The following is a 21,532-nucleotide window of genomic DNA, read 5'->3' on the forward strand; positions in this document are numbered from 1 at the left end:
GATGGTGAGGTAAATAAGGCGACCCACTAATCGTCGATAAATGGAAGGGTCAGGAAGAGCCTTTCCATCGGCAGCTCCAAGTGCCAAATTTTGGTCTAGAGGAACAGTGGCCGGTTTGGCTCCAAGAAAACCGGTGTCATCGAGTATCTCAAGAGCGTATTTGCGTTGGCATAGGGCAATGCCGTTTTTGGATCGAGCAACTTCGAGTCCAAGAAAATATTTGAGGGGTCCCATGTCTTTTAACTTGAATTGGGATGCAAGAAAAAGTTTGATATCTTCAATAACCTGCAAGTTAGTCCCCGTAATAATGACATCATCAACATAAATAAGTAGAGCAGTGAACGTACCTTTATGTTGCCGAACAAACAAGGAATAGTCAGCCCAAGAGTGATGAAAACCGGCTTGTGTTAGGGCACCGATGAGTTTGACGAACCATTGACGAGATGCTTGTTTAAGTCCGTATAAGGATTTGTGAAGTTTGCATACTCGAGTCTCACCTTTACCATGGAAACCTGGGGGCAGCCGCATATAGACGTCCTCCATTAAGTCCCCATTGAGAAAGGCATTGTTGACGTCAAGTTGGTGCAAAGGCCAACCATGGATGGCAGCCATACTTATAAGAACACGAACAGTTGTTAATTTGGCCACAGGAGCAAAAGTCTCACGATAGTCTATGCCCTCAATTTGATTGTATCCTTTGGCAACAAGTCGGGCCTTGTGTCGCTCGATAGACCCGTCGGGATTATATTTGATTTTGTATACCCATTTACAACCAATGGGATGTTTGTCGGGTGGTAGCGGAACAAGACTCCATGTTTTGTTGTCCTCGAGGGCTTTAAGTTCTTTAGCCATGGCGTCCCTCCATATTTGGGAACGATTGGCCTGCGTAAAAGTTCTTGGTTCCGTCTCAAGCATAATGTTAGAAACAAAATGTTTATAAGGATGAGAAAGTTTATCGTAAGATAATACATGAGCTAGAGGAGAAGGTTTACCTGAGGCGATATGATGAGAGGAAGACGATGTGGTCGAGGAACGGGAAGGTAGAGCAATCTCAACATGAAAGTCGTGCAGAAGTTTGGATGGTTGGGTTTTGCGAGAGATGCGTCGAGGGATGGTGGTGGTAGGCGTTGTTGGTAGTGGATATGTTTGATCTAGTTGTGTGGTGGTAGGGGCTGGTGTTATTGGCGGTTGTCGGGGTGGTTGTGTTGGTCGTCGTTGGTATGTTTGGAGTGGTTGGGTAGTAGTAGGAACTGTTGGTATTGGAGGCTGTATGGGTGAGTGTGGTAGTGGCAGCAGATCATCATAAATGGTCGTGGTGGGTTGGGAAGTTGGCAGAGGAAAGTCGGTGGTGGGTGTGGTGTCAAAATTTTGATTTGTAAATGGGAATTCTTTTTCATGAAAAATAATGTCTCGAGAGATTAAAATTTTCTTGTTTTCAAGATTGTAAACCTTATAACCCTTAGTACCAGGTGGGTACCCAATAAAAACACATTCAACAGAACGAGCATCGAATTTGCTCGGCCGTAGAGGGTGTGTAGATACAAAACAACGACAACCAAAAACACGTAAATGAGTATAAAGAGGTGGTTTATGAAAATTTTTTTCAAAAGGTGTTTTGTTTTGTAAATGACGACTAGGTAAACGGTTTATTAAATAGGTAGCAGTAAGAATGGCATCACCCCAAAAAATCTTAGGTAAGTGCGATTGAAAAAGGAGTGCGCGAGCTACATTCAATAAATGGCGATGTTTGCGTTCGGCAACACCGTTTTGTTGAGGTGTATTAATACAGCTAGTTTGATGTAAAATACCTTCCGAAGAGTAAAAATCAATACATTTAAATTCGGGACCATTATCACTACGGACAATTTTTATACGTTTAGAAAATTGGTTTTCAATAAGTTGCACAAAATGAATAATAAGAGGGCGTGCCTCCGCTTTGTTTTTCATAAGATAAATCCAAGTAAATTTAGAGTGATCATCCACAATGGTGAGGAAATAACGAGCTCCATTCAAACAAGGAACGTGGTAACCTCCCCAAATATCCATGTGAATAAGATCAAAACAAGATAAACTGGTTGTAGTATGAATTGGAAATGAATTCCGAGTTTGTTTTGCTAAAGGGCAAATTAAACAAGTACTGTCAACAACATTTTTATTCTTAAAAACGGGAATTAAGGAAGCTATTTGCTGAGATGGATGACCGACTCGTTGATGCCATAAAGTATCCGATGTGGATGTGTTGCAAAGAATTGTTGGCGGTCTAGTGTGTAAGAAGAACAAGCCATCTTTCTCATACCCCGTCCCAATCGTCTTCCCCATGTGTAGGTCCTGAATGATACATAAATTTTTCAAGAAGATGGTAGCATAGAAAGTGTCATGAAGCAGTTTACTTATAGAGATTAAATTCACAGCAAATTCAGGAACACACAGCACATGAGTAAGATGGATATTAGGCATGAAAGATATAGATCCTATGTGAGAAACTTTGTATGATTTACCATCTGGAAGATGCACAAAATGATTAGGTGCAATTTTATAAGAATCCAAAAAATTTGTATTGTAAGTAATGTGGTCACTAGCACCGCTATCAAGTATCCATGAAGTACGAATTAAAGTGCTCGAGTGTGTATGTAGATTACCTGAGAAGTGAGTGAAAGCCGAGGGATTACCGACATGGTGAGCAGTGGAGTTATATATGGACCTGTTAGGCTGCTGCTGTTGGCTGGAGGAAGGGGACTGAAGTCGATTAAGGAGAGCCATGACTTGCTGGTATTCTGCATTCGAGAGTGAAAGATTTCCATGATTGTTCACCAAGGCAAGATTAGTGTCGTTTGCCCCTGTATCGGCAAGGTTGATATTGCTGCCTGCATTTTCTGCAGCAATGGTCCTCTTCTTTTTCCTACAATAATCAACAGTGTGGCCTTTATTGTTGCAAAAAGAGCACGTGAGGTGAGAGCGACACTGCCTTGTAGAGTGGTTGGACATGTTGCATTTGTCACATGATTTAGAGGCACCAGGGAGCAGCGACTCTTTGCTTCGTTTAATAGCAAAAGCCGAGCTGTTGAGGTCCTCCTTACCTCCGTGGATAGCAAAAGCTGAAGTGTCACTTGGTGGTAGAGACTTAGAAGGGATCTTTGCTTGTTGTTCTTGACGGAGAACCATCGAGTATGCTTTGTTTGGCGCAGGAAAGGGATCCAAGCCAATAATGCTGCTGCGGACTTGCTCAAAATCTGAATTAAGACCCATTAAAAATTGCATAGTCTTTTGATTTTCAAAGTATACCTTGATTTTGTCTGTGGTGGTGCAGGGGCAGGGAAGAAAGCCAGTCAGAGCATCTTTTTCATCCCATAAAGATTTTAACTTGGTGAAATATGTACTGACAGAGTCGCTTCCTTGAGTGCAGTCATGAATTGCCTTTTCAACATTAAAGAGAGAAACAATGTTAGATTGAGAAAACCTTTCGATAAGTTCGATCCAAATACCTCGGGCATCCTTGAAATGGATGACGCTTTTAGATATCTCCTTCGACATAGATCCGAGCAGCCAAGTTTTGACGAGAACAGTGCATCGTTCCCATTGAAGCTCCTCGGTTGGGTTGTCAGTTGGGCGTGGCAGAGAGCCGGTGACAAAGCCAACTTTGTTTTTGATGGTTAGAGCCATCAACATAGATTCTTGCCAAGTAGTAAAGTTATCTTCCACTAATTGTTGCGAAACCAAGATGGCACCTGGTTGATCGGAGTGGTGGAGAAATAAGGGGTGATTGGAATCCTTCCATGGCTCGGATGTAGACATGTCCGATATGGAGAAAGTTTGATTTATTGTTCAGTTAATAAGAATCTGATACCATAAAAAAACCTGAAAAGGTTGATTATATTTCTGTAAAAACTTAATTACAAAATGAATTAGGCATTAGCCTTATAAAGAGAAATTACAACGGTAATGAACAAAAGGAGAAGATTAAGCCTATAAACTAGCTATTTCCTAAACAACTACACAAGGAAAGAAGATATTTGTATTAAGGAAATACATAATAACCATTTTAGGAAGAAACGTAATAATCAGAGGCTAGAATAACTCCAATAGTTTCGGTTATTTCCGACGCTCAAACCCAACCTGAAATCAAAAGTTTATATGAATACAAACCAAATCAATTAATCAAACTATGTTCATTGAATAACCAAAGCATAATTATAATTTCCGTTCGGGTTAATTTAATTTTGCGATTCGATTCACCCTTTCCACTACTCCTAGTTCCAATAGGCAATGGGAAATTCTTGCCCTTTTTAAACAAAATTTGGAGACGAGAAATCACGAATGCATTCGAGTATCTCAACTAGACTGATATTAAATGGTGAAAACCGAATCATATAGATTGCCTCAAGTAGTAAAGAGATTATAAAGTTTGAATTGTCGAACCCACGAGGACAAACGACTCAATACACCGATCTCCATTTACGTCATTCATTCGTTTAGCGGGTAATTGATTCCGGGGTCACTCTACTTTTCCAAAGTTTTAAAATGGTTACTCAATTAATTTTGTTTCAAAATGGTTACTGAACTTAGCATTAATGAACTTCTGGCGGTTTCTAAATGAAATTCGGCGACTTTTGTCCTACGTGGCTTGTCGAACCTGACTCACGCCTTCATTTTTGACATGTCACTGTCCATGTCACTCTCATGCTTCCACTTCATCATCTTCTTTCTTAATTTCTTTCAATATTTTCCAACAAATATTAAAAAAGAAAAATAAATTCTAATAATAAAAAAAAAATCAAAAATCATTTTTTTTTCCAATTTTTTGCACCCATACAAATAAATCATCCGGGTTCAAACCCAGGCGAAAGTTCTTCGTCTGGGTTCAAAAAATTAAAAAAAATCATTTTTTTAATTTTTGTATTTATTGGAGAAATGTTAAAATAAAATTATTCCGCAAATATTGATTTTGTAAAAATTAATTTCGTAAAAAATTGATATTTAATGAAATTTAAATATTTTTAATGTTTAATGAAAAAAATTAAAGAAAGAAGATGATGATGTGGAGCCTTATCAGTGACGTGCACGATGATATGGCAAAAGGGAAAGGTTTGATTTGGTTCGGTTTAAAAAAAGAGGAAATTACACCATTTACTAAAAAAAATGAAAATAATTATAAAAGTATATGTTGATTTTTTTTATTTACAAAAATATTAATAATATTTACAAAAGTATAAAAAAATAAAAAATAATATCAAACATACGGTGTATACTGTGGGTATAATGTTAGTATACTAATAAACTAACATTATATCAACATTCTACCAAAATTATACCAACATTATACATACTGAGATTTTATTAATATTAAATAAAAATTTACCAAAATTACATCAAATTGTATACTGAAAATTAAAGTAATAATATATCAAAATTATACCATCAGTATACCAAGAGTATACAAATTTTCTAGTTCATTACCAACTATAGTGAAAAATACACATAAAAAAAATACATGTATCAACTAGAAAATATATATAAAAATTTATAATCAATATGCCAAAAATATACTGAAATTATACCAATAATAAACCAAATATTATTTTTAAATTATCTGATATATAGTTTTAATATTCCAAAATTATACCATAGTTATACCGACATTATACAAATCGTACTTTTGTAATTAATTTTTATTTTTTGATACTTTTGTAATTAATTTTAAATCAGTCATATTTTTGTAAATAAAAAAAGTTTACAGGTACTTTTGTAAATATTTTTAAAATTTTAGGTACTTTTGTCATCGTCCCTTAAAAAAATTCAACCCAGCCCACCTATGCACAGGGCCTAGAAGAATGCGCTGATTAATTTCCTACGTGGCAAAAAGTGATTTGCAAAAGAAATTTAGAACCGTTATGCTTAACTAACTTGGCTCCAACGAATCTGTATATATAACTAACTGAGATACCTAACACTAATCTCCTTAATTTTCTTTTCTTTTCTCCTTCATTTTCTTTTCTTCCAAGAAAACTTAAAATGTCTTCTGATCAGAGAGCAGCGCTGAGAAAATGGATGGCGGCGGAGTCTCAGGCTTTGAGTGTTCAAGCCTTTACTAACCCGGAAGTTTTGAAGATTAGAACAAGAGTTGCTGAATTCATCACTCAACAAGTAAATATTTTTTACTTTTCTTTATTGTCTTTCTGTTTGGTTTCCGAGAATCTTGTTTGGTTTACTACAATCTTTTCTCTGTTTGGTTTCCGAGAATGTTGTTTGTTTTTATTTTCTCATAAGAATGCTAATCTTGTGCCTCCTTTTGAATTCTTAGTAAAAAGAATAAACTTCTTTGTTAATCGCTTTTATTAATGGTTCTTGAATTGAATAGCTCTTCTTTATACATGCTTGCATTTTACTTTCTTGCTCATCTTTCTGTTTGGTTTCCAAGAAATGTAGTTTCTTTTGTTCTTAGTTTCTTCTGTGCCTATGTTTGGATTCTTTATTGAATTGGATAGTTCTTCTAATTTATACATGATTGGTTCTTGAATTTGCATAGTTATTCTTTATTCAGTCTTTAATTGAATGGTTCTTTAACATATAAAGACATATATGATTCTTTAATTGGTTAAGTTCTTTTTAAAAAAATGTATGCGTTTTAGTTGCTCAGTTCGAGTAATTTATTACGTTAAACATGATGCAGAATCGAAATTATGATCCGTATAAATCCTTCATTCGGTATGTTGCTTTGGGGTTCTTCGACAGATTCATTTCAAGAGATACAATGCCGGTATTGACAAACTCTTCTTACCAGAATTTATGATCTCTACTGATAATATTACTGCCTACTGATACAAACTTGTTGGCTTAGAGTTTCAAAAACGGACTTGACGTTTACAACATTCGCTTGGTGGGAATCAGTTGCCTTTTTATCGCTCTGAAAATGAGAGATAAAACCTTGGACATCAAAGCTTTTATGGTATCTTCTTACTTAGCATCTTCCATTCACTCATACGTTCAGTTCCGTTGCTTACTGTGTTTTCTTGAACAGCAAAAACGCGCTAATTTGTATCTGAATGTGAATGATATCAACATGGTCGGGAGTCGGATTCTCAAGGTTATCGGACCGCCTACAGATTGTGTAAATCCACTATTTTTCGTGACGAGCTTGCTGTCTTTAGTAGGAGAACTAGACATCAGTAACAAATTAAATGTCATCAGGCTGATAATGAATTCAGAAAAAGGTAACAGTCTCTAAAAAAAATCTCAAATGGTTTCGTTTTTAATTTCCTGAGAGTGAGTCCCTTGTATATTGCAGAGTTAAAAATTACACAATATCCACCTTCAACAATAGCAGCAGCAGCTGTTCTTATGACTGTCAGCACCATCAGTAAAGCAAAGATGGAGGATTCTAGGGTGACATTTACTGGCACAGATACCGGAATGGTAAAACTATAAATATTAAGCATTGATTTGAGCTCCTCTTTATCATTTACAAGATGTAATTCTGTTTTTTGTTTTGCAGATGATGAACAAAATAACTAATTGTACAGTAGTGATCAAAGATTCTTACGGTGGATTTATACTCCCAAATCCGAAGAAGAAGAGAATTTCTGGAAATGAAGCATCAAGTTCGAAGGGAGAAGCATCGAGTTCCAAGGCAGAAAATCTGAGCTCCAAGGCAGAACAATCGAGATCAAATTATATGCAATCTGAGAAAAAGCTTGGCAAGCAAGCATTTGTTGAAACCGATGTGGAAGAGGATATTGACCTGACATGGATGATGGAAGAAGATGAGGATCTGAATCCTGTGTTTCCAGTTGCAAAAAACAAGATTAAAGCTTCAGTTCAAAAACTATTTACTTGCTGCAGCAAGATTGATTGAACCTAATGAGGGAAACTGTTTAGTTTTTGCGTTTATTAGCTGAACTATCATCGATATTCTAGATACACACACATTCATAGCCAATAACAAACTCTGATTAAATGTGACTTTGAGTATCATGTTATTAGAAGTTGGTTACTTTACTCTGTCTCCAAATTTCTGAAACGCATTTTGTTATCTCTATAGCACCGCATTCTGTAGTTTTAAAACTCAATTTCCGTAGGATTTTGTTTTCAGATTTCAATATGACAAAGAGTTTACTGTGTATGCTGCTGTCTCAAAACTCTATTTCCACAGGAAACATTTTCCTTCCGTATAGTCCTACTTCCCTCGAATCTGACAAGTGTAGTTTTCAGCAATTAAACGAGCCTTTCCAAAAAGGTATACATGTGTCCAGAAAAAGTATAGAAAATCGAACAGATGAAGAGATTCAATTTTCTTGTACAATTAGACATCAAAATAACATTAATAAAACTGTTAATGTACCATATGCATCTCATTAGAAAATAAATGAATGCAAAATTAATATTGCTATCACTGCGAGAAAGTAAACATAATACTTAAGCTACGGACTACGCGATTAAGATTTGGCATGTGGTTGGAAAAAAGATAAGCTTTCTGAGAGTGAGTGCCTTGTTGTCAGAACTCATTGTAGCAGAAAATGAGAGTTTTAATAGTTTCAAGAAACTTGCATTCTTGATAAAATATTCCAACACTTCCTTCTCTGCTTTATTCCCGTCGAATCCTTTCAGTTCAAATTTCTCCAGGGAGCGCAATAAGCACTTGGCCACCGATTCTTCTTTAAAAATTGCGTCACCAGGAACGGTAACACTGGTTGATTTCAAATAATCTTTAACCTGTTCACAAAATAAATTTAGTTTCTGATACTTAATAATACTACAAAAAGATTAGTCTTCCAAACGAAATCCGGATTGACCTTTCTAGTGATGGTAAATGCTTTCAATTTGGGAGAGGAATCGAGTAGCTTAGGTAGGATCAGCCATCCGTTTCCCACAACTGCCAGCTTTAATTGTGTCAAATTAGGAAAAGTTGGAAAATTATCTTCTTCTGATGCCTCAGCAAGAATCTGAGAAAAACAATTATGAATATTTTAAATAGCAAAACAAAGTATAAATTTAAAGATAAAAGTTTGTAAAATAGAACCTGCAGCGTTGATGCTGATAAGCTCAAAACCTTGACATTGTCAATTTCTCTCAAAAGACCAAGTACATGACTCCGATAGAAAACTGGATCTGTTCTAGGACTAATTTTGCATTGTCCAACATCGATAGCTGCTTTAACAAGCGATGATAACCGCTCCACCTCAAACTCTTCGCTCAGGAAATCGTTGAGACGAAGATACTCGAGTTTGGGAGCTTTAATTAGCAAGCCACAGCAACTAGTCAGCGTATGCTTGCTTCGAATGACCAAACGTTTGAGAGATGATGACTGAATACGCAAAGTCTCTCCATAAAAAACTGGCATTTCTGTCTGCATTAATAATTCTTCAAGAAGTGGAGCCTTGGCTAACATTTTTTCTATAGTAAGATCATCAAAAATTATTAGACAAACAATATGAAGAACTTTGAGATTTGGAAACGGCACAGAATCGTCAATATTAACCATGAAATTAATTTTAGAACGAAGCCTTAGAATCTTGATGGTCTTACAACTAAAAAGAATTTGGGGTAATTTAAATAATGGTAACGTAAAAGGACCATTCTTTATGCTTAAATCAAGCTCCTCAACATTTCGCCTAATCGCAGCGCAAATATATTGTTTTACGTCTTCATGAGGTAGTTTCTCGAAGCGAACTTTTAAACTTTTAAGGGGGCCACGACGATGAAGCAAGACACTCTCTACGAATTTTCCGAAGCAATCTAGGCGATCAACACGGACTAAACTATCGTCCAAACTGAAACTGGAAAGACACATCGACCAAGCCTTACGCCATCTTTTGGACAGAATACTTGTTCTCACAGCATGTTTTGTTTCCAGATGTGACAATATATGACGAACAATATCATCTGGCAAGCTGCTTATTATGTCTCTATTTGGTTGTATTGGTGTTGTCGTTGAACGTGTAATGGAAAATTTCGCCATTAGAGTTGTAAAATGAGTAATTAGGGCAGCCCTGTCGACTTGAATACGTTAGTGAAAGTCTCTGAATAGAACTCTTTGGATCTAACTCGAACAACTTACTTAGAGAACAAGTCTAAATACAACTCTTTTTGTAAGATAATATAATTATGAGATAATTATGTTCCAGTACTCACTCTTTTTCCAAATTTCTAATTAGCAACCCACAAATTATTAATTTTTTAAAATCATTCAGATGATTTCTAGTATAATATATCAAGTATACTATTACATACTTTTAACTATCGTTTAAAAATAAAATCAAATCAAGAAGATATTAGTCTATGAGCATGCTTTAATATTTCAAACATTGGGTTTTAAGTAACCTTCTACCGTGCTTCCAGACATGTATTACTCATTTCATTTACTGATTGTGATTCATTCCTACTCGATGAACAATCTGATTCGGGCATATTCCTTTCTGTGAAAAATCCGGGCTGTTTCGGGTTCGGCAAAGCATCCTCTGTTTTTCTTCCCACTTACTATTTCTAGTACTAATACGCCGAAGCTAAAGACGTCGGATTTCATCGAGAAAAGCCCATCGACTGCATACTCCGGAGACATATAGCCACTGTCAAATATCATTGTCAGCTATGCAACTCGTAAACAAGAATGCTGAAACAAAAAAACGCCAAAATAGAAAACAGGCTAATCTACTTTTGTTTATAAAAATAAGTTAAAAATACATATATAGTTACAGAGTTTTAGAAGGTTTGTGGAAACATAAATGAAATGCTGAAATGTTGGACTCAAAAAAAATTTCGTGCCACATAAATCCCCGGAATTTGACATAAAATTTGAGGTATATATACTTACAATGTTCCTGCCACTTTATTTGTATTTGCTTCTGTCTGGTCTCCACCGAATATTCTTGCCATACCGAAATCTGAAATATTTGGGTTCATATCCTTATCTAACAAAACATTACTGGCTTTGAGATCTCTATGAATAATTCTCAGTCTCTGAGTCTTGATGAAGATACAGAAGTCCTCTTGCTATTCCATCGATAATGTGGGCGCGTTTATCCCAATCCAGAAATTTGATTCTCATTTCATCTGCACAATTTTATGCATAAATTTGAATTACAACAGAAAGAGAATAAAGATTTTGCTTAAATGAGAAAAGGATCGAACCAAATATGAAAAAGTCTAAGCTCTTGTTTGGCATGAATTCATAGACCAACATCTTCTCATCTCTCTGAATGCAGCAACCCAAAAGTCTAACAAGATTTCTGTGTTGAAGTTTAGAGATCATGATGACTTCATTTTTGAATTCCGTCGGTCCTTGTCCGGAACTTTCCGAAAGCCTTTTAACGGCAATTTCTCTCCCATCTATCAATATACCCTGTAAAACCATTGGTGTACACAATTAATTAAGATCATCTATATGTCACTTGGTTGCATAACTTGTATATTACCTTATAAACACGTCCAAATCCGCCTTGTCCAAGCTTGTTTAGACTTGAAAAGTTATCTGTGGCTTTCATTAGTGTGCTCAAATCAAATATTGGTAACTCCATGTCTTCCTTAGTTTCTTTGTTTTCGTGATCGTTTATATAGTGGCTTATTGTCAATCCTGAAATGTCAGCATGACTTATAGCTAGCCATTACGAAAATAAATGTTGAAACAAAAAATGCTGAAACAGAAAATGGCAGGAACGATATTTTCTATAAGAATAGGCTATAAATATAAAATTTCAGAATCATATACATGTTAGAAAATAATTAAGTGTTAGTGTGCTTAATTTAACACAAATATACATATTAATTAAGGTATTCAAACATCATTATATAACTTGACACATCATTGATTAAGTGTCAAGTATATAATGTATTATTGACACATTATGATCAATGTGTCAAATATACAATGTATATTTGACACATAATGTATATAGGTGTTATATAATTAACCCACATCTTGACACATAATTGTGATCCAATTAAATTAATAAAAATTAATATTATGTGGATTAATCTCATCCGTTGATTTGGTTATGTGATGGACGTACCGGATTGAATTAAAATGTCTATAAATAGAATGGAAATTGGTCCTCTCTCTACCACACCAAAAACACATCTCTAACTCCATCTAAAGAGTGTGATTAAGAAATTAAAAAGGTTAAGGGAGAGAAATCAACTTCTCGTTAATGGCTTCAAGTGGAATTTCTCTTGGAAATTCAAGTAAGTTTTCTATCAATATTTATTTACGGTATTATGAAATTATTTAGTTTTAAAGATCCTTAGGGCTTACGTTAATGATGTCTTGTTAATGCAAAACATAGCAAGTCGTATTATGCGGTTAATTACATATAGTTAAAATTCTGTCTAAGGAGGTTGGTACTTAAGTGGTCCGCTCGTGACCCTCCAATCTTTCCTGGGAATTTTTCTACTGTAATTTTATCTGACATAATACGTGACTCGTATAATTGTTTGCATTATCTAACAAGTGGTATCGGAGCGCATGGTTGAAAAACTAAATAATTTATGTACATAATAGATTTATATATAATTGATAGGTTTATGAATTTATGGTTGAATTTACATATAAAACATAAAGTTCATGATAGTAATTTAATTTAATTTTTGGTTTATGATGAGAATAATGAATTATAATTTACATGCGTTTTATATGTAAATAAATATATTAATTGTTATAGTTTAAAGTTACCAAAGTAACTTAAACTAGAATGAATTTTACGTATATAGTAGTTACCAAAGTAACTTAAACTAGAATGAATTTTACGTATATAGTTTAAAGTTACCAAAGTAACTTAAACTAGAATGAATTTTACGTATATAGTTTAAAGTTACCAAAGTAACTTAAACTAGAATGAATTTTACATATATAGTTTAAAGTTACCAAAGTAATTTAAACTAGAATGAACTTTACATGTATAGTTTAAAGTTACCAAAGTAACTTAAACTATAATGTATTATAATGATGAAAATACCATAATAATGTATAATGTTTGATAATCGATAAAAGTTAAGAATTTATCCAAAGATAAATTATTATTTTATGATTGTTGAACAATATTGGGATATATTATTATTGTGGTTAAATATATTTAATTATCCAAAGATGGTAAATATATTTAATTAAAATGTGATAAATATCCATTATGTTTATATATATGGTATTTAATGTATGTTGTAGTGTCTACCCAAAGGAGACCTATTTTATGAATATATATAATTTAAAGTATGTTGTAGTATCTACCCAAAGAAGAACTACTTTATGAATTTTTTTACTGAATCTATATTAATTGTGAGCTTTATGTTAGAAATTCGATTGTTGCAATTCATTCACATGCATCATCTATTACTGTCATTAATGGTACAAACTTCTCTGGATAATTACTTAAGCAAGTTGATTTCCGTTTAAACTCCATGGATCTCAACTTAGCATTATTGGAAGTTAAACCCGCTACTATTATTGATTTAAGTAGTAAGGTTAAGAAGTTATACCTTAAGGCATGAGAACGCAGTAATAGATTATGTTTAAAGTTTTTTTTGAATGACAATTGCCAACAACGTTAAGTCTACTATTCCACAAACAAAAAATGCTAAACAATTTCTAGCATTAGTGCAAGAATGTTTTCGTTCTGCTTTTAAGTTTCTCGATGGTACATTAATAGAAAAGTTCATGATCATAAAGTATGATGGGTCAAAGAGCATGAAAGATCACACCATCGAGATAATTAGTATTGCTGTAAGACTTAAGTCCTTGAGATTGACCGTGAAAATTCTTTTTTAAATGACAATTTATGTTAAACTCACTTTCTCCTGAATATGGGCCATTTCAAATTAATTATAACATTATAAAAGATAAGTGGGATATTAATAAATTGGCCGGAAGACTTGTTCAGGAGGAAACGAGATTAAAAACTTAAAGGAATCACATGGTCAATCTTGTGGTTCAAGGAGCTAAAAAAAAAAGAATGAAAGTCAAAGCCAAAGAGTTTAAGAAAATCAAAAGGCCGTCTAATGTTTCTCAGGCCGAAGAAAAGGAACGAAAGAATGATAGATGTCATTTCTGCAAGAAAGAATGACACTATCAGAAAGATTGCTTAAAACGCAAAGCTTGGTTCGAAAAGAAAGGTATCTTTCATTATGCTTCTCCGATTTTCGAATCAAACTTAACTAAAGTTCCTAATAATACTTGCTGGCTTGATTCTGGTGCTACTACTCATATGGCTAATATGATGTAAGGATTTATTACAATCCAAACTACAAACTCAATTAGTGACTTTCTATTTATAAAAAGTTGCATAAAGACATCGATTGAATAAATTGGGACTCATTGTCTAATCTTGAATAATGACTATCAATTAGACTTATCGGAGACCAATTATGTACATTCAATCAGTGGAAACCTAATTTTGTTTCTACATTAGACGTTTGTAGTTTTAATGGCAAATTTCGATCTAATAATTTTAGTTTGTTCAAGAATTTTAGATTTATTAAATCTAATTTTCTTATTAATAATCTATACAAACTAAAATTTGATTGTATTGTTGATGAATCCTTGCTCATTATAAACAGCAGTATTAGACTTACAAGTAGCATAATGAATGAAGAATTCTGCGTATTTGTGGCATAAACGTTTGGATCATATATTCAAATTTGAATTTTATTGATCTTGAAATATGTGTGGGTTGCATTAAAGTTAAGCAAACCAAATATTTCAATAAAAGAGCCACAAGAAGCACTCAGCTTCTTAAAATTATACACACACTAATACTGACACTCCGACTATTAATGAAGAAATATATTTTATCACTTTTATTGATGTACATTATGGTAAATCTGTTTGCTTCATGAAAAATCTCAATCAGTAATGCTCTTTAGGCATACATAAAGAAAGATTGAGAGACAATTAGATAAAAAGGTGAAAAATATAAGATATAAAAGAAGTGGTGAATATTATAGAAAATAAAATGAGTCTGGAAAGTGTCTTGGTCAATTTTTAAAATTCCTCGAAAGTTATTACATATGTGCATAATACACTATGTTAGGCACACCTCAATAAAATGGTGTTGCAGAAAGGAAATAATCAGATTTTAAATGGATATGGTTAGGAGTATGATGAGTAACTCCTCTTTACCCAAATTTTTGTGGATGTATGCTCTTAAAACCGCAACATGTTTATTAAATAGGGTTCCTAGTAAGGCAGTTCAAAAGACTCCTTTTGAATTGTGGACTGGAAGGAAACCTAGTTTTCGACACCTGCATGTTTGGGGTTGTCCAGCGGAAGTAAGAATTTATAATCCACATGAAAGAAAATTAGATTCTCGAACTGTTAGTGGTTACTTTATTGGTTACCCAGAGAAATCTAAAGGGTATATATTTTACTGTCCAAAATATAGTCCGAGGATTGTTGAAACCGGAAATGCAAAATTTATTGAGAATGATGATGTTAGTGGGAGTAATGAACAACAAAGTATGGAGATAAAGGAAGTTAAAGTAAATGTCCCATTATATATGGATATTCCTTCATCTATTACTTTGCCGAATGTTGTTTCTGATGTTGAAAGAAACAATAATAACATTGAACAACATTCGAATGAAGAACCATCCCATCAAATAACTAACTCACAAATGACTATTGCAAATGAACCACAAGAAATAGTAGTAAGAAGATCTCAAAGGGAAAGGAGATCAGCTATTTCAAATGATTATGTGGTATATTTGCAAGAGTCAGATTTTGAAATTAATGAGGATCCGGTTTCATATTCACAAGCCATTAATAGTGCTGAATCTGATAAATGGATCGATGCTATGAAAGATGGGTTGAAATCTATGAAGCAAATATTGTTTGGGATCTTTTAAAATTGCCACCAAATTGTAAAAGAGTCGGATATAAATGTGTCTTTAAGACAAAGCACGACTCGAAGGCAATAATAAAAGATATAAAGTCAAACTTGTTGCTAAAGATTATACTTAAAAATTAGCATTGATTATAAAGAGGATTATCTTCCGTCACAAAGAAAGATTATTCCACTAGTAGCTCCTTATGACTTGGAGTTTACATCATGAATGTGAAAATAATCTTTATAAATGGTCATTTAGAGGAGGAAGTTTACATTGATCAACCCAAAGGTTTTTCCATGGAATGTGAAAGTCAAAAAGTGTGTGGAATGAATCAAATCAATCAAAAAGTTTAAAAATCAATATATAAACTTAAATAAGTTTCACAATAATGGTATATTAAGTTTAATACCATTAGTACATCTTTTGATTTAAAAAAATGATCTTAATTGATGCATATATCAAAAGATTAGTGAAAGTAAGTTTATATTTTTGATTTTGTATGTTAATTGATAATGATTTGGGTATATTGTCTAAAACTAAAGAATTATATGCTCACATGTAAGAGATCCAATGAACTAAAGCTGATTGGATATTAAGATTCAGATTTTGGTAGATACATTGATAGTAGAAAGTCCACATTTGGTTATGTGTTTCTGTTAACAGAAACATCACTATCGTGGAAAATTGTAAAACAAACTATCATTGCTTCATCCATTGTGAAAGCAAAATTTATAGCATGTTTTGAAGTTACAAATCATGCATTATGGATGTGGAATTTTATTTCAGGACTTGGGGTTGTCGACGCCATTACCAAGCCGCTGAAAATTATTGATTCCACAATAATGTTCTTCTCTAAAAAATGACAAATATATGAAAGGTACCAATCATATGGAATTAAGGTATTTTATTGTTATAGAGAAGATTCAGAAACAAAGAGTGTTTATTCAGTACATTAGTACTGTACTTATGAATGCGGATCCTTTAAAGGCTTACAACCAGAATTGTTTGAGAAACATATCCTAAGGATAAATTTTGGTTGTAATAATGATGATGATGATGATGATGATGATGATGATTGATTATGTGATAACACTCTGAGCTCTATTATGTGTTTCTGATATACATTTACGATTTCCTGTTTCTTATGTTAGTATACGCTTATGATTTAAACGATAAACAGGAAAGTCATTAATTGACATTATCGTGGACCATTATGACATTTTGAATGTATTTAAGTATCGATATGATATGACAAATTATAAGTGTTGTAGTATATGGAAGGAAGTGTTCGACTAAATAGGACATAACCGCCATAACTCACACTGAACGACTTTCATATTATATATTATGATGAAATCATAAAGAGATTAATCATTATGAATACGATAAGATTTTTATTAATTTTAATCGGATCAAGTGGGAGAATGTTAGAAAATAATTAAGTGTTAGTGTGCTTAATTTAACACAAATATACATATTAATTAAGGTATTCAAACATCATTATATAACTTGACACATCATTGATTAAGTGTCAAGTATATAATGTATTATTGACACATTATGATCAATGTGTCAAATATACAATGTATATTTGACACATAATGTATATAGGTGTTATATAATTAACCCACATCTTGACACATAATTGTGATCCAATTAAATTAATAAAAATTAATATTATGTGGATTAATCTCATCCGTTGATTTGGTTATGTGATGGACGTACCGGATTGAATTAAAATGTCTATAAATAGAATGGAAATTGGTCCTCTCTCTACCACACCAAAAACACATCTCTAACTCCATCTAAAGAGTGTGATTAAGAAATTAAAAAGGTTAAGGGAGAGAAATCAACTTCTCGTTAATGGCTTCAAGTGGAATTTCTCTTGGAAATTCAAGTAAGTTTTCTATCAATATTTATTTACGGTATTATGAAATTATTTAGTTTTAAAGATCCTTAGGGCTTACGTTAATGATGTCTTGTTAATGCAAAACATAGCAAGTCGTATTATGCGGTTAATTACATATAGTTAAAATTCTGTCTAAGGAGGTTGGTACTTAAGTGGTCCGCTCGTGACCCTCCAATCTTTCCTGGGAATTTTTCTACTGTAATTTTATCTGACATAATACGTGACTCGTATAATTGTTTGCATTATCTAACAATACATACAGTTTAATGTCCAAATTAAATAAAACTATTAAATATTTTTAATATAAGTTAATTTTATCCGCGCAACGCGCGGGCATCGATCTAGTTTTATTAGTTTGTGTGCTGAATTTAATAAAAAAATCACATGTATTTATTTAATTTTTTTATTGAAAAGTTATGACCCTGTTAATTATACTAGATCTGTTGATTTTAATAAATATAAATATATAGATATATATAAAATAATGTCATAAATATACCAGTACATGTATAAAAATATATGTGTTTCTTAAAAACATTAAAAATATTAAATTCTATGATACAAAATAGTACGATATATTATATGTACATAAATACAAAATTGAAAATCTTTTAAGTTTTTTAAGTAATGTCGATATTTTTTTAAATAACACTCTAAAATAGTTGGATAAATAAAAAAATCAAAAAATAAATAAAGTTGCTGAAACTTAAAATTTTATATTAAATAACTATATAAGATTAAAGAGTTAAAAAGTAAACAGTGTTAAAAAATTTAAAAGTGAATAATTTAAAATGAAGAATAAGTGATTGTTAAGAGCAAAATGGGCATTTATAAATTAAAAAGGTGAAAGTGGAGTCCAATTATCAATATATGGAGTGCAAAAATCCCTACCTATATTTTTCTGGATTAAAAAGTTTTACGGTTACTGATTTATATGCTTTTTACAATACAATTATTCTTGTTTTATTTGTTTATACTTTAATAATTAAATTTTCATTTCAACACGAACAGAGCAATGAAGATAAAAAACTGTAAGCTTTTTTTGAGTTTTATTTAAATTGCTGACCTCTTGTTACTAGTCTATGTAACAATAAATATTAAGACTTGTAAAAAAAAAAAAAAATCAGTTATTAAAATGTAACAACTCAAATGATAATAACAGCAATGTAAAAAGCCTAAAATATTTCTTACGGGTCTTACTATCATTTACGTGAATACCCTAATTAAGTAGAATGTTTATAACCACAAATTTGATGAGTATTGGCCAGTTCGTTCATCATAACCCTCAATTACTATCAACTCTTAAAATTTAGAATTACTGCAGTGAAAAATAGTTATCGTCGTTATTCTCCAACGCATTATTATGAAACTTTTGTAGCAGGAAAATAGTTTTTAATTAATAATGAATAAACAGAACTTTAGAGTTGAGAAAATAATTTCTGATTACCTGGAATCTTTATTCATCCACCTATTTAGTAGGAAAAATTACTTGACTATATAATATTAAAATATTAAAAGAATAAGATAATAAAATATATTTTTTTTGTTTTATAAATTAAAATTTAAAATACATTTATTTTATATTTTACTATTATATAATAGCCAAAAAAGGAAACAAACCCAGATAAATTGAGAAAGTATTTCTTATATAATAATTCATAAAGATTTATAAAAAAAGAAAAATTCATAAATCAGATTGTTGTTTTAGAGATATACATCATATATAAGAGATAACAATAAAAAAACGAAATACTCTAACATCTACCCGGAGAAGTAGACTTTTAGTAAGATTAAAATTCAAATTTTATAACAGAATCTTTATTTTATCTACTAGATAAATTTTCTCTAAGATTGTGTTTCTAGATGTCGGATTTCAAATTTAAATTTAAAGTTACTAAACCTTATTTCATTCGCTGGTCACCGTTGGATGGATTTCTATAACTTTGATCCAATGGTTAATCGAACAAAGTAAGCTAAATAAGCTAAACTAAGTGTAGAATTCCCTTATATATAAATAATTAATCCATTCCTTAGGTTGCTTAAACTTTTAAATCTCTTTGAACTCGGTTTCGTTTTTCACAGCTGTATTATGGCAAACCAGCAAATGCTGGAAGTTGTCATAAAAACTCCTGACGAGGATTACAACGTTGTTTCTATGTATGATCCTACGGTTTCAGAAGATGAGTATTTTAAATCGTTTCCTCCTGGTTACAAGTTCCAACCCTTTGATGAAGAACTTGTTGTTTGTTATCTCAAAAAGAAAATTCTGAATGAACCATTGCCTCCAAACAGAATCAGAGACGTTGAATTGTATGCCTTTAACCCTGACGATCTTACAGGTTTGTGCACTAAATTTTTTAACAAATTTTGCGAATGTATTAGTATATTAGTAATATTTAGTTGTATGCATGGATTTAGATTATTTTTGCATCTAACTACGTATAGTTGTTCATCTGAACTTGTTTATTATTGTAAAATAAAATTTGATGATAGTTAGATGTTTATAGATTATATTTTGATCTAACTAGTGTATTTGCCATCTATATATTAAAATTCTAATTCAATTTTCAAAGGGTTTGGTTTCAGATTAATCTTTTTTGTTGTTAAATATATTGAAAATTTAAATCTCTAACAACTATTAGTTGAACCTATGCTAATAGATTATCTTTGGATCTAACTGAAGTGTATTTGTATTACTTATGCAGATTCTTTACCATCTAACCTAAGTAAATATATATATGTATATACGTTTTCTTTTCAGATTAATATTAATTTTGTTGAATAAATTTGAAATTTATAAAACTAACATGTTTTCATATATAATTAGCGATATATGCTCCTAATGGCGAGAAGCAATGGTTCTTCTTCACTCCGAGACATCGTAAGTACCCGAATGGGGATAGGCCGAGCAGAGCGGCGGGAAACGGCTACTGGAAGGCGACGGGAGCTGATAAAGAGGTCGTGTATGGCGGAATTAAAGTCGGATTCAGGAAGGCGTTAGTTTTCTACGTAGGAAAGGCTCCAAAGGGTGATAAAACTGACTGGATAATGCATGAATTTAGAGTCAGTGATCCTCCAAAAAGGAAGAGAGCTGGACCTGAGGATATGAAGGTAAAATGGAAATATCCAATGTTTTCAATATTTTTAATTCTTTTTCTTCTAGTTATTTAAGTTCTGATTATTTTTCATGTCTTTCATGGCAGCTTGATGATTGGGTCTTATGTAGGATCTACAAGAAGTCTGATAGATCCAAAGCTGCACGAGATGCGGAACCTGAAGCCGAAAAAGAACCGGAACCTGGGGAATTGGACGAGGAGCCTGTTGTGTCCTATTGTGGTGATATTTTGCCCCTTGATGGGTATCAGGATTATCAATATTCTGGATTTTTGGATCATCCATATCATGGTCAATTTAGTGACTACAATGACCATGACTCTTTTCCGTACTATCCTAAACAATAGTCTTTAGTTAGTTTTAGGTTTAGTTAGGCTTATTCCTAGCTTTTTTTTTTACTTTCCATCAGGTTTGTGTGGACTTTTTTTGGATTTGTGGATGTTTTTATTTGGATTTGTGGGACTTCTAATAATTTGTACAAAATGGTTTTTTGGATTGCTATATGTGCATGTTCCTCAAATTTATCATATTTTTAAAATCGTGTCATATTTACCTATAATCAGTTTAGATCTGATATAGCACGTGTTGCATGTTTGTTTGTGTGTATAAAATTAATCTTAGGTAGTCTATATAACATTGCAGTTCCAAATTGACCGATTGATGTTATATTTGAAAAAATTGAAAAAATAATGGTATATATATGGA

The 21,532-nt window shown here is 32.5% G+C and overlaps 5 protein-coding genes across 5 annotated transcripts; 2 read left to right on the forward strand and 3 right to left on the reverse strand.

The window, feature by feature from the left end:
- Positions 1–2,181: 2,181 nt before the first annotated feature.
- On the reverse strand, positions 2,182–3,893 carry LOC126668060 (uncharacterized). The gene is made up of 2 exons (XM_050361275.2): positions 2,640–3,893; positions 2,182–2,328 (listed from the first exon to the last, which is right to left on the reverse strand). The coding sequence occupies exons 1-2, from the start codon at positions 3,790–3,792 to the stop codon at positions 2,291–2,293; spliced, it is 1,191 nt and encodes a 396-aa protein (XP_050217232.1). The 5' UTR covers positions 3,793–3,893; the 3' UTR covers positions 2,182–2,290.
- Positions 3,894–5,924: 2,031 nt separating this feature from the next.
- LOC126668061 (uncharacterized) lies at positions 5,925–8,044 on the forward strand. Its single transcript, XM_050361276.2, has 6 exons — positions 5,925–6,141; positions 6,668–6,754; positions 6,836–6,943; positions 7,016–7,208; positions 7,283–7,410; positions 7,490–8,044. Exons 1-6 carry the CDS (start codon positions 6,010–6,012, stop codon positions 7,847–7,849), a joined length of 1,008 nt encoding a protein of 335 aa, XP_050217233.1. The 5' UTR covers positions 5,925–6,009; the 3' UTR covers positions 7,850–8,044.
- Positions 8,045–8,324: 280 nt separating this feature from the next.
- Positions 8,325–10,120, reverse strand: LOC126668059 (putative F-box/FBD/LRR-repeat protein At5g22670). The gene is made up of 3 exons (XM_050361274.2): positions 9,014–10,120; positions 8,787–8,936; positions 8,325–8,706 (listed from the first exon to the last, which is right to left on the reverse strand). Exons 1-3 carry the CDS (start codon positions 9,950–9,952, stop codon positions 8,422–8,424), a joined length of 1,374 nt encoding a protein of 457 aa, XP_050217231.1. The 5' UTR covers positions 9,953–10,120; the 3' UTR covers positions 8,325–8,421.
- Positions 10,121–10,244: 124 nt separating this feature from the next.
- On the reverse strand, positions 10,245–11,594 carry LOC126668063 (G-type lectin S-receptor-like serine/threonine-protein kinase SD1-1). Its single transcript, XM_050361279.2, is given in 5 exon segments — positions 10,245–10,559; positions 10,805–10,950; positions 10,952–11,043; positions 11,122–11,332; positions 11,406–11,594. Coding segments are annotated over 5 exon segments (738 nt in total). The 5' UTR covers positions 11,508–11,594; the 3' UTR covers positions 10,245–10,372.
- An 8,145-nt stretch (positions 11,595–19,739) lies between these two features.
- Positions 19,740–21,342, forward strand: LOC126668062 (NAC transcription factor 32-like). The gene is made up of 3 exons (XM_050361278.2): positions 19,740–20,052; positions 20,541–20,824; positions 20,917–21,342. Exons 1-3 carry the CDS (start codon positions 19,803–19,805, stop codon positions 21,172–21,174), a joined length of 792 nt encoding a protein of 263 aa, XP_050217235.1. The 5' UTR covers positions 19,740–19,802; the 3' UTR covers positions 21,175–21,342.
- Positions 21,343–21,532: the final 190 nt, after the last annotated feature.

The sequence above is a fragment of the Mercurialis annua genome, linkage group LG2 (genome assembly GCF_937616625.2).
Source record: "Mercurialis annua linkage group LG2, ddMerAnnu1.2, whole genome shotgun sequence".
NCBI lineage: Eukaryota > Viridiplantae > Streptophyta > Magnoliopsida > Malpighiales > Euphorbiaceae > Mercurialis > Mercurialis annua.